Consider the following 12,953-nt stretch of genomic DNA (forward strand, 5'->3'; position numbering starts at 1 on the left):
TTTGGATATCCAACTAATTACCAATGTCAGGTCTAGGATCACAAGCAACGGTTCAGATATTCTAACTATCCAGAAGTCTTAGAATAATCTAAAACTTGGTTCAGTGCAGTGTTTCAAGAAAACACTCATTCCCACACTTTGGGTCACAGCCATAGTAGATGAGGCAATCTGCTCCATTCGCTTAGGTAGTATATGAATGTCAACTTTTTTCAAGATTAGACCACCCAAGCTTATCCAGTGATTGAGAACATTGAAACTACATACCAAATATGGTGTCTCCAACATAATCCTAAAATGTAACACTATGATTAAATTAGTAGAAACATACCACATGATACATGAAATAATTGCATTTTTATTCACAATATTAGTCAATTACAAGCATCATTGGACCTCAAACAAAATATATATTGACATCTTTAGGGTTTGGAGAAAATTGGTGACCCGTTAGGTTGGGCCAACCCAAGAGCCTTAGCCAACTTGAGAGATAGGAAACACAAGTATATAGCAAAGAGCCCACCACCCAAAACCCTATCTAGCTTCATTTCTTTTCTAGGAAGTATGACAAGGGCCCAAAGCAAGCCAGCTATCAAGAACCCTAGAATCTCATAAAGCGTTGAATCTTCAGGAATGATGAAAGAAGAAGGGTACGCAGACCATGATGAGAAAACCAATGACAAGCCCAAGCCCATTAATGTGTTGAAGATTGGCCCCGCATAACAGCCCGAAATTGCAACCTGGGTCCCTTCTGGCATGTTGTTCACTGCCATTGCAACATTGGCGATCAAGTCTCCCAGTGAATTTCCCCATGCAAGCAGAGTTACTGCTAGAATGGAAGGGCTTATTCCAAATACATGACCAACCGAAACCAGCAGAGAGACCAACTCCTCAGCTATAATATAGGTCCAGGTTATACTCATCAAAAACCCTCCTGCAAGCCAAGCGAGCAAGAATTTCTTTGGTGGGTTGGACTTCTCAGTGGTCAAAAATGCAAGAATTCCCAAGACAATCCCCGCCGAGGTGGCAATTGTATAGATCACTACACCTGCACTGGAGCCTATATTTCCGCTTTGAGAGTTACAGAGGGTTGCGAAGAGAATTGGTGATAATGTTACTGAGATAACTCCAAATGGCTTAGACCATTTCTCCTCACTAACATCAGGAATTGTCAATCTCCTCGGCAAGTAAAGAGGTAGTTCTAGAATGTAAACAAGCCTAAGAATGAAGTAATTTGTTGATGGGTCAAGACAGAAACACCTTGTTCTTGAATTCTGATCATCATCCTCTTCATCAAGTCCACCACTATCGATAAAAACGGGATTCTGATCATCATCAAGGTAACCCAGTAATGGTTTATCCAAGTTGGGGTCATACGCCAAGAAGCTCCTAGAGGCTGCTAATGTAGAAGATGTAGAAAAGGAGTTTTGGTCGTCCCTGTCTTTCGTCCTACAATGTGTGGTTGAGACTATAATGACATAAACGAGGTAGAGAGAAAAAAAAGCTGTTGCACCGAGCAGATTGATCTTACCGATGATCACAATCACAAGTAGAGACGAAAGAGATAAAAGGAAGAAGACAACATCTCTTATGAAGCATGACCTATCAATGGATACCTGATATGGGCTGACAGAAATGCTAATGACTCCAACAACAGTGCTAGATATGAAGAATGCCCCACCCAAAACACCGTTCAGCCCAACTTGACCAGACCCAGCTCCCATGAAAGAGACAATACTAGAAAAAACGTCAGGCGCACCATTGCCTAAAGCAAGCAGAGTCACACCGGCAATGGTTGGGGAAAGATTTAAAGCTCTAGATAACCTCTCTAAGGAATAGCAGAAGTAGATGGCCGCTGTGTTACCCAACAAGTAGAACAGAACTACAAGCCACAGGATAAGTATGGTGCAACCCAATACAGAATATTGGCCGCAGATGCAATAGAAGATTTGGAGATAGTCTATGTAGCCTTTAGGCTGGCATCCCTTTTCTGATTTCAAGTATGCACACTTGGCTTCGTAGTTGTCGTACTCATGAAGACGACTGCAATCATCGTCGTCGACGTCTGGTTCGCGTACAATCTCTGATGAGAAGATGGTAATGCTATTGCTACGTTTTTTGAAACTTCTGAGCAGCTGTGAATTGATGGGATGAAAATGGATTGAGAAGTAGAAAATCAGGAGGAAGAGAAAAGATGTGTTTAGGAGGAGAGACAATTTCTTGCCTCGGGATAATAATGAGGCCAACCCTGCCATTAAATGGAGTTCTACAGTCGACCACTTTTTGATGAACAAATTGGTGACGACTGACGAGACGAATAAGCTAAGAATGTTTTATCATGTTTCCCCCCTCCCCCCGTCCCCCCGATTCAGGAATACTTATATTATTAATAATATACTGTGTGTGTGTGTGAGAGAGAGAGAGAGAGGGCTTTGCATACTTGCAGAAGGAATCGAAATCCAGCAAGAAATATAAAACGGATGGGAGACTTGGAGCCTTAGACTCTCCATTCATCTCTTTTCTTGTATGATGGGTTTGTTACACGAAAAAGCTTCATCTCTTTTCTTGTATGATGGGTTTGTTACACGAAAAAGCTTCATCTCTAGCCATGGCCAATTACATATATAATAGAAAGTTGAAAGGAGTAGGTGGTTTCCTCCTTTGAAAGATTTTATGCCATCATGTCATATATGAGGAGGCTAAATACTCAACGTAAGGCCTTTCATTGTATTTTACAAAAACAACAACGCGCAAGACCTGGCGAAGTCGACTAGTAGATCCGCGGCTGGCAACAAGAAAGAAAAACTCGCTACGATGGGAATGGGGTGAACCGGGCAATGGTTCCATATCTGGACTTATTCCCTTCGTTAGCTTAATTACCCCTCAGCTGGGCTGGGGCCGGGTATCAATGGGCCGGTTTTGGATTGGACCCCTTCCAGTCTAAGGGTGTCAATGGACCAGTTTTGGATTGGACCCCGTCCAGTCAATAATCAATTTGGATGGATTGGACGGACCAACAGACATATTGGATTGGACCAATCCGGTCCAAAATATTTATTAGATTGGATTGGATCTGGTCCATTCGTAACAAACTTATATTATATTGGGTTGGATTAAGCCAATATCTGGTCCATTGATATAAGATAAGAATATATGTGTCAATGGACCTAGTTTGGGTTGAAACCAATCTAAATCAAAATGAATTTGAACAAATTGGACGGTTCAGAAATTGAATTGGACCAGTCCAAATTGGTCCAAAACATTCATTGGATTGGATTGGACCTGGTCCATTTATAATGGACTCACATGGCACTGGATCGGATTGGACCGAATCTAGTCCAATTGACACCCCTACGAGTGTGTAGGCCTATGATCAATTGGTTTGGTGGACCCAACAAATCCGAACCGAATGGTTTGGGTTCCGTTTTGAAATTCAGATCTCCTACCCACACCTATCCACATGACACTACAACTGCACATTGGGAATATCTCCCCATGAATAATAACATGTAAGCATCGTAGATGTTCTCAACGTACAGTTGTCGTGAGGGGTGGGTAGGGTTCTTGTGGGTAGGAGATCTGAACTCTCAGTTTTGTGGTTTCAACGTTCAAAATATGTATATATCTATCAAAAGAAACTGTATATCAGTATATATATGGCTATTTTTCTCATGCTATAATAATATTATATTAAAATAAACAAATGTATTAATTTAATAAATAAGTAAGTACTTTATAAAAGGTTCAGATACACTCATATCAGGCATATTGTATCATATTTCTTAGGTTCAAGAACACTAAAAGAAGCTAAAACAATATAAAATTGCATGATTTTAAGTACCATACACCTCTTTCCATGCAATACTTTCAACCTTGAATTTATTATCAATTTAAAAAAAGGGTCATTTACTAGAACACCCCCTATAGTTTCATAGATTTACTTAAATCTACACTAGAGTTTGTATGTTACTAAAACACCCCTAGGTTGAATTCACTTTATAAAGGCATTGAACAATTAAGCCAATCAGGTTGGGCCCAATCTAGACCCAACACTTCTGTATAAGTGATCCTTGGGTTCAACTACCATATGAAACCCAATGATAATGGATTGATGTGAGATAAAGCCCATCAGGTTATTAACCCTCTAACGGTTTATTGTTCATAACCTCCTAGCCCTAAATAATCAAAACACTACTCATAGGGAAGGAGATCTTTCCTAATTGCAAAATGCAATGTCAAACTCTATATTAAGATGGATCTTGTGATAAAAACCTTTTGCAAATCTTTTTTAAAACATAGTATAACAAGTGTATAAATACATTTTGCAAATTAGATTTCAAATACAGTTAAACTCTATTGTGGTAGTTTTAGGTTTCTATTAGAAAGAATATAAATTCTAATATTCACTTTGTCTAACAAAAGGGATGATCATATCGTTATGATCACCCACTCAGGTAATATCCTAAGGTACTCCAACATACCCAAGTATTTGACCCTAGATGGATTTCACTGGTTGGCATATCAAAAGCAACTTAGTACAAGACCTAGTGTAATTTTGTAATCAAGTCTATAATTAAGTGCAACTTTTTAGTCCACTCTGTCTCCAAGGTTTGGGGTATAACCGAAAATTGGTCTAGGTTCAATTCTTCTCACAAACACCCATTGACTAAGCATGGGGTCTAACCCTAGAAACTAAGACAAGTTGCTCCACCATTTCAATAATACATCAGTGTTAACCTTGCCATGATAAATTCTCTGAGTTCATCCAATGGTTGGGAACATTCTAAACTAACACAAGTCTCATGAGTGTCAAGTTTAAGGAGTTCTTCATAGAAAAACACAAATTTAAACACAAAAGATTAATGTACTTATATTATCCATGCATGAAAATCTATATACATCAATCTGATTGAAGCTAAGTGCATGAACCATCTAACAACTCCTACTTACATTTAAGTCCAATTAGGCATAAGCCTCAATCCCATATTGCCCATGTGTCCCCTAAACACTTCTTTAAGTCAATGGCTTAGTCAACGCACCTACCACATTATTTGTTGATGCTACCTTATGAATCTAAATGAATTTCTTCATTCAAAATATTTTATTGGCAACCTCATTTACAACAATGTACTTGGCCTTACTCATGGGGTCTACTATTGACCTTTGTTTGTTACTTCTCCAATTAACAACACCGGACCCCAACATAAAGATGTATTTAAATGTAGACTTTCTATCATCTGGACCTGACTACAAATCGGTATCTATATAACCGATCATTTGTAGTGAATTACCATTGAAGACAAACAATGGTCTTTAGTTCTTCTTAGATATTTTAGTATATTCTTCATAGTTGTCCAGTGCTCCTATTGATATCTACTTACATCTCTAACGGACTGAGTTATGTCAGGTCAAGTGCACAACATAGTAGACATGATATTCCCTACAGCATAGGCATAGGGAATCTTTCTCATGATTTTTATCTCCTTAGGGGTCTTAAGTGACATTCCTTTGGAAAGAGTGGTTCAATATCTGAAAGGAATAAATCCCTTCTTGCAATCCTACATGTTGAATATCTTGACTATCTTGTCAATGTAAATAAATAAAGACAATCCAATCAACCACTTTGATTTATTTCTGTAGAGTTAAAGTCCCAAGGTAAAATAAGTTTCTCCAAGATCCTTCATGGAGTTACTATGAGAGCCATACTTTGACTATTGTCAGCATTCTAGCATTATTCCCAATGAGTAGAACATTATTTACATATGGTACCAAAAACGCAACCTTGTTTCCTAATGTCTTTTTATAAACACAAGGTTTTATCTGGATTTTTTCTCACTGTCAAACTATTTGACAATTGAGTTAAACTAGATGTTCCAACTTCTCAAAATTTACTTTAATTCATATATGGATTTATTGAGATTGCATACTATGTGTTTCTGACCTTTAGCAACAAAGCCTTCTAGATGTTGCATATAGACATATCTAGTAAGACCTTCATCCAGTAACTTAGTCTTAACACACATTTAGTAAATTTAATAAACATAGTGTGCAATTATAGCCAACAATATCCAAATAGATTTTAGCTTGGCCAAAGGTAAGAACGTTTCCTCATAATCAATTCTCCCTTTCTAAGTAGAACCTTTTGCTACAAGTCAAGCTTTGTAGGTCTCAACCTTTCCATCAAGGCTCTTCTTCCTCTTGTACATCCATTTACAACCAATTGCTTTTACCCTAGGGGCAGTTTTACAAGAGACCGGGCTCTATTGATGTTCATTAAGTCAATCTCGTCTTTCATGTCATTTACCCACTTCAATAAGTCTATGTCTAACAAAACTTTTGTGTAAGTCAATGTCCATGGTTTTCATTAAGTATTTTTCTTGATCATAACCAAAACAAATAGGATGTCTGGATACCAATAGATCTTTTAACTTGGATGGTGAACTTGTGGGGCATCTCCCTCTATTCCTGAGCCCTCCTCATTAAAAACAATTTATTCATGGTGATTGCTTAAGATGTAATCTTCTTCTAAGAAGTGGGCATTTTCATTAACAAATACCCTTTATCCACTTGGGTTATAGAGGAGATATCCAATAAAGTCCTTAAGGTAACCTATGAATAGATAACAATTGGTTTTGGATTCTATCAGCACCAAATTTTGGTTTGGTTCGTTGCTTGAACCCCCAATTCACCCCGAACAACTAATCAAACCATTTTGATCCTACCGAAACATAAAAAAACCCAAACAACCCAAATTTCAACCCAAAAGCCCCTAAAGCCACTAATATATCTACCTAATACCAATTCAATGACCTTGATTAACCCATCATCTACACCTCAACCATTATATCACACACCACCATAAAACTACAGACATCTTAAAATGCTTAACCAAGAAATTTTAACTCAAAATTCCCTAGTTTCCCTTAATCCTAAAACCTTTGAACCCTTTCGTTGACCTAAATACATGTAACCCAGTTTTCCTTAATCCTAACACCTCTAAACCAGTCATACCATACGATTGAACCCTACACATACCAAAGCATTTACTCATTAAGTTTCAACCCAAAATTCTTCAATTTATTATTCCATCAAACTAAGATTTCATTTCATATTCTCTTATTAACCCAAATTTCTATGATCTTAACCCTTCGAAACCAATCAACCATTGTCAAATCTCGAACATCCTAAAATCCCTACTTATAAAATTTCACTCAAAAATACCCTTATCTACCCTTCTATTACACCAAGATTCCGTTTCAAAGCTTTAGATTGGCCAAATCAAGCCTTTTTCCAAATTTACCTAATCCAGACCCAGATGGGCCAACCTAACCCCATCAATTAATTTAAAATGCCCAAAAACTTTGCCTATGAAATTTCACACAAAACTACCCTTATTTACCCTTCAATACACCAAGATTCTATTTCAAAGCTCTAAATTAGCTGAATCAAACCCCTTCCAGATATGTTTGATAAGGGCCTAATTGGGCCAATCTAACCCCACCAATTGATTCCAAATGCCCAAAATAACTATACCTTGTGAAATTTTAACCAGAAATACCATTATTTTCCCCCTCAATCGCACAATGATTCTGTTTTGAAGCTGTAGATTGATTAGATCAAGCCTCTTCCAGATCTGCATGATTTTGGTCCAACTAGGCCAATCTGACCACATCAATCAATTCAAACCCAAAAGACTCCACCATATGAAATTTCAACAAAAAAAAAACATTTGTTTACCCCTTAACCGCACAAAGATTCTGTCTCAATGCTCCATATTGATTGGATCAAACCACTTCCAGACTTACCTGATCCAGGCCCAGTTGGGCCAATCTGATCCCATGATTCAATCCCGATTCTCAAGAACTTTTCCCTACCAAATTTCAACCAAAAACACCTCTAATTGCTTGTTCATCTAAAAATAATCTATTTCCACCAATCTTATTGGCCCGTATACATAAAGTCACTCTCTGCACTAAGACTCATCTCAGCCTTCCTATCTTTAACCAAGATCCCAACCATCCATCCAGAATTTTGGTTTGACCCCCTTAGACCCGAATTGACCAAATTACCCCTGAATTTCCAAAATTACCAAAATACCATTAGAGTTCCCTAAAATTACCAACCTACCCTTGTACTCCATATAAATTTAACCCAATGTTTCCCATTCACCATAATTTAATTTTCACCTCAATTGTTCACCGACTTCTTTGAAATAGCAACGGTGAATCCCGTCCCCTTAGTCGTTTCTTCCCTCTATCTTTTTCCCTTTCCTTCTATCTTCCTTATTCCCTATTCTATTCCCCTTCCTCCCTTTCATTTTAATCATCAGTTCACCTCTAAGCCATTGTTCATTATCTCTGTCGATGAGAACAGAAGAGCTACAACAGTGAGTCTATCCCCCTTTTTCATAGCCAAATCTAGTGAAAACCCAACTATTTCTATTCCCTTTCCTTCCCTTATCAATTTCATTCAATACCCCACCATTTTTTACCATTCCAATCCTTGAACTTCATTATCTTTGCCCTGCAGAACAGAGCTAACCGTGTCGTGTTTGTTCCATCTTCCATCGTTAACCAACTAGTGAAGCTTATAGTTGAATGCTGGTTGCACTTCTATCACCATCTCGATCGGAATCCAAGACAACCCTCTTCATTCAAGTGTCAGCCCCAGATTGAAGTGGATTGCAATCTCCTTTACGGCAATGGTCGAACCAGGGATGAAAACCACTCAGGTAACTTCCATCTTCACAGTTTCTTCCTCCGTCTCCTTCTTATTTCATTTAGTTTTTTTTTTTTTTTTTTTTTTTGGTATTCGGTATTGGGGAAATCAGGATTTGGAAGAGAGCCAACGGAGTTGATGGTTGTTTTGCAGTCACACTGATTCATTTAGATTTGTTATTGGTTTCTCGTTTACATGCTTTCGTTTACATTCAAACTCAAATGCCTTATCCTTTCTTTTCTTTAGATCTGTTAGTAGGAGATTTTCTCTTTCTTTTACTGTATCTGGGGCTAGTTTTCATCTGATATTCGAGCTGCCGACCTAAAATAGTGAAACAAAAGAAAAAAAAAAAAAAACAGAGAAAAATAAATAATAAACAAAATGAACAAATAGATAGACATCGGGGCTAGTTTTCATCGGGTCTGATATTATCATCGGGGGATGTTTCCAATACACGGCGGGAATGCACTGTGACACATTGTGGGGCGCCCCACAACTCCCTCCTCGCTCTGCATTCCATATATTCACATTTGGGCATGTATAATCTATACATGGAAAGGGTTCAACTATCATATAAAAAAAGATATGATATGGGAAAACTATCTGACCAATCAACTAGAATCATAAACGATTTATTTCAAAATTTAGAAAGAAATGAACATAATTTGAAATTGAATTTTAGAATGGAACATGGGTCAATAAAATTCTAAATAACATTTCCCTCTCACAAGGACCCTCTCCTTCCATTTGTATTACAATCTTTGTGATAGTATTGTTCTGTTTTCCCACTATTTGAGAAACAATTACCAGTAGTAGTTTTGCCCTATTTTGGCACCATTTGAGCAACGATTCTCCAACTATATCCAAGAAACCTATTTCAAAATATGTTCGGTAGATGATTATCCACCCAAATCGAACCACCATTATCAATTTAGTTTTGCTCTGTTTTTTGTTCACTACTATCAATGGTTTGTTTTTGTTTTTTTTTTTTTTTTTCTGTATTAGTGCAAATAGTTGATTTACAACACCAAGTCAAAAATATCAACCCCTTGCAGCAGCCAGGTTCAACATTAAAGACTGGGTATTTTCTTGGAATAATGACCCAAATCAAAGCTTAATCAAAGATCAAATCATATGTCGCACTACAAATGATTTTGTTCAATGGTGATTTCATCATCATCATCAAAACCAAAAGACTAATTGTTTGTTGATTCCAAGCAACAACAACATGGTATCCTCCATAACAAAATGAGACTTGTCTCCTGCAATAAATTCATGAACTACACCATCCACTTGAATCAAGCTACATCCCAGCATTTTTCTCACATTCTTCTCCTCCATACCCTTCCTTACCATTTCCAAATATTCTCATTGATTAGCTGAAGCATATATGTTAGACAGGAGAACGTGAATCCCACTAGGATCAAGGCTCTGGTCCATCATGCTCCCCACTGTTTCTTTACCTAATTCAACACCGCAATGTACTCTACAGGCGTTGAGCAATGCACCGAACACATATGAACCAGGCTCCATGGACATCTCTCTCACAACTTTCTTTGCCTCCTCGAGCATCCTTGCTCTCCCCAGTAGATCTACTGAGCACCCATAGTGCTCAACACCTGGATTAATTACACAAACCTTGCTCAACTCCTTCCTTTCGCATCTCAACAAATAATTCAATGGCACTTGCACTCCGGCCATGCTTTGCTAGGCCTGATATCATAGAAGTAGGGGTGCAAATCAGACGGATTGGGTCAGGTTTATGATCAATCCGAGCCCAACCCTAAGATTTGGGCTTAAGGTCCGAGCCCAAATCAAGCTTGAGGTCAAGTCCGATTTTTCCAATCTGAGCCCAGCCGCATTGTAATTTGATGTACTTGAGTTGAACTCAGGCCCAGGCCAGGCTTGGATTGGTCAATGAACCCTAAAATTATATATATATATGCATAAATGTGTATAGTTGGGCCGAACTCATGCCTAGACAGCTTGAAAAAAAAAAAAAAAACCCCGACTTTTTGAGCCTGAACCTGGTTCAAGGACCAAAAATCTAAACCCAGCCCATGTAAAATTTTGGTCTGGGCTGGTTTGGTCTCGGGTTGGGCCCACCCAGTTGCACCCCTACATAGAAGTAAAGGTGTACACATCTCTCTCAAAAGTCTCATTAAAGACTTGATGAGCCGTATCTACATTTTGAATGCATATCTACCAGAGTTGTACCCAGCATTCTATACAATTCCATCTTCTTTCTATCCACATAAACCTGAATCCATCTTCCTTGATCCAAAGGCCCCAAGAAAACCGTCTGTCATTGTCTGACAAAACCGTTTGTCATTGTCTGATAAAACAGCAAAGACGTTAGTCCACAACCTTAGTTTGATTCATGTTACCTATATAGATATGACTTTTAATCTATGTTCCATTCCCATTTATTCATTTCTGAGATTTTCCCTTCTTTCTTAGTGACGGAGATGACGGAATGTCTCTGAAAATGTGAGAAATCACATAGGGTGCGTGAAGCCAACTGTTTCAGCTGCATAACTCCACTCATTAAATGAGTTTCCCTTTGGCTCTGTTAGACAAGGTTCAGAGCCATTTTTAGGCAAACCTTTTTGTCCAGCGAGTGCATACCCATCATATTCAGGTTACGCCAAGGTACCGTGAGAGAGTTCACATTTTCTGGTGAAGTCCCTCCCACATCGGCCTATGACGCCCCTATCATCTAATGAAACACTCTAACAGATCCAACAGCAAATGGATAGCTCAATTTTATGGTGTGTTTTTTCATTATTGATGGACCCATCATTGTGCTAATGACGAAATGCCTTTAGAGAGTCCATCAAATGGATCTCCCTATCACACGCACTCATATTTGCTAGAGGAAACAAAATTACGCCCTAGTTCTAATTTAGGTCAAACCAAAGTGACTCCCACTAACTTTCATAAAGCCAGATTTCTGGTGGGCCTCAATCGGCTAGGGGTTTCGTACGCATCCCTTTTCAGGGTTATGGGGCCCACCAAGTGGAGATGGGTCATCCAATGACCTTAAGGGACACCATGGCAATGATATGCATTCAGCCATGGTGCGCGCAAGAGCCACTAACGAATTAACATGGGCCAAATGCTTATGGCCCATGGTCGCAGCACATCATACATCCAAACATCACATGTAAAGGAATAATTGATCCAATCAATTAACTGCTGTAAAGCCCATCGAATGGCCCATTTAAAACTTAAAGCATTAACAATTAATGTTTACTAGGTGTATGGGCTGAATTGCAATTAGCAGTTCGGCCCATACAGCTTTTCTCACAACAATGGGCTTTTGCAGTTTTAACCCTTTAAAACTGGGATTTACAGGTGGGTCGAATTAATCCCTATAATTGAACATCATATTTGGAATAATCAGTGTGAGAAATATGGACTGAAAAATAACCCCTTTCGAATCTCAGATTCGGTCCAAACAGTTTTGGTCCAATCTAGTCTGAAATGGTCCAAAACTGATTTTCAATTCAAGAATTAATTCAAGAGAGATCTGAAATTAATAATTTTTTATTTTAGACAATCACAAATCAAAAGATATGGACTGTTCGTACCACCTGCAAAACAGAGGTTAATCACAAAAGTTACAGTTTCATAAACTGTAAATCGCAGTATGCGATTTCTCCATCTGCAAATCTCCAACGCCGCCATCTTCTTCCTTCTTTAATCAAGAAAAAAATAAAAAATAAAAATCCTATTTCTATTAATTAATTACATTCTTTGTCAAATCCTATACATTCAGTCTAGAAAAATTAAAAAAAATATATTTATAAACTGAATAATAATAAAATGAAGAAAAATGGTGCGCAGACTATCTGCGCCAAATCTGCATTGCGATCTCCAGGTTCGAACAGTCCATTAAATAAAAAATAAATAAATAACAATTCTAAATAAATTTTTGGATTTAACAAAATTAATTTCAGACCAAACACCCTTAACAAGAAATAATTTCTTGAAGAAAAAAAAAAAAGCAATTTGCGTAGATCTTGGCAAAACATTTTCTGTTCATCTGCGCAAGGTCGGATCTGATTTTCTTTTGTTTCAAGATTCGAACATGTGGCTCTGATACCACTGAAAAAATGGTAAGATCCATCTAATGGACACCAAGAAAGGTGTGGAATGGGGGGCGAATTTCAAAAAAAAATTCCTACATTCTTCCAATTGGGAATCATATTCCCTAAATTTAGAATACTTTATTC

General features: G+C 37.9%; 1 protein-coding gene across 1 annotated transcript; it reads right to left on the reverse strand.

Annotated features, from left to right (window-relative positions):
• Window positions 1-335: 335 nt before the first annotated feature.
• LOC148848962 (cation/calcium exchanger 1-like) lies at window positions 336-2,356 on the reverse strand. The gene has a single exon (XM_088948816.1). It carries the CDS (start codon window positions 2,250-2,252, stop codon window positions 420-422), a length of 1,833 nt encoding a protein of 610 aa, XP_088804942.1. The 5' UTR covers window positions 2,253-2,356; the 3' UTR covers window positions 336-419.
• Window positions 2,357-12,953: the final 10,597 nt, after the last annotated feature.

The sequence above is a fragment of the Nelumbo lutea genome, chromosome 6 (genome assembly GCF_056320005.1).
Source record: "Nelumbo lutea isolate HS-2025 chromosome 6, American lotus-T2T, whole genome shotgun sequence".
NCBI classification, from domain to species: Eukaryota; Viridiplantae; Streptophyta; class Magnoliopsida; order Proteales; family Nelumbonaceae; genus Nelumbo; species Nelumbo lutea.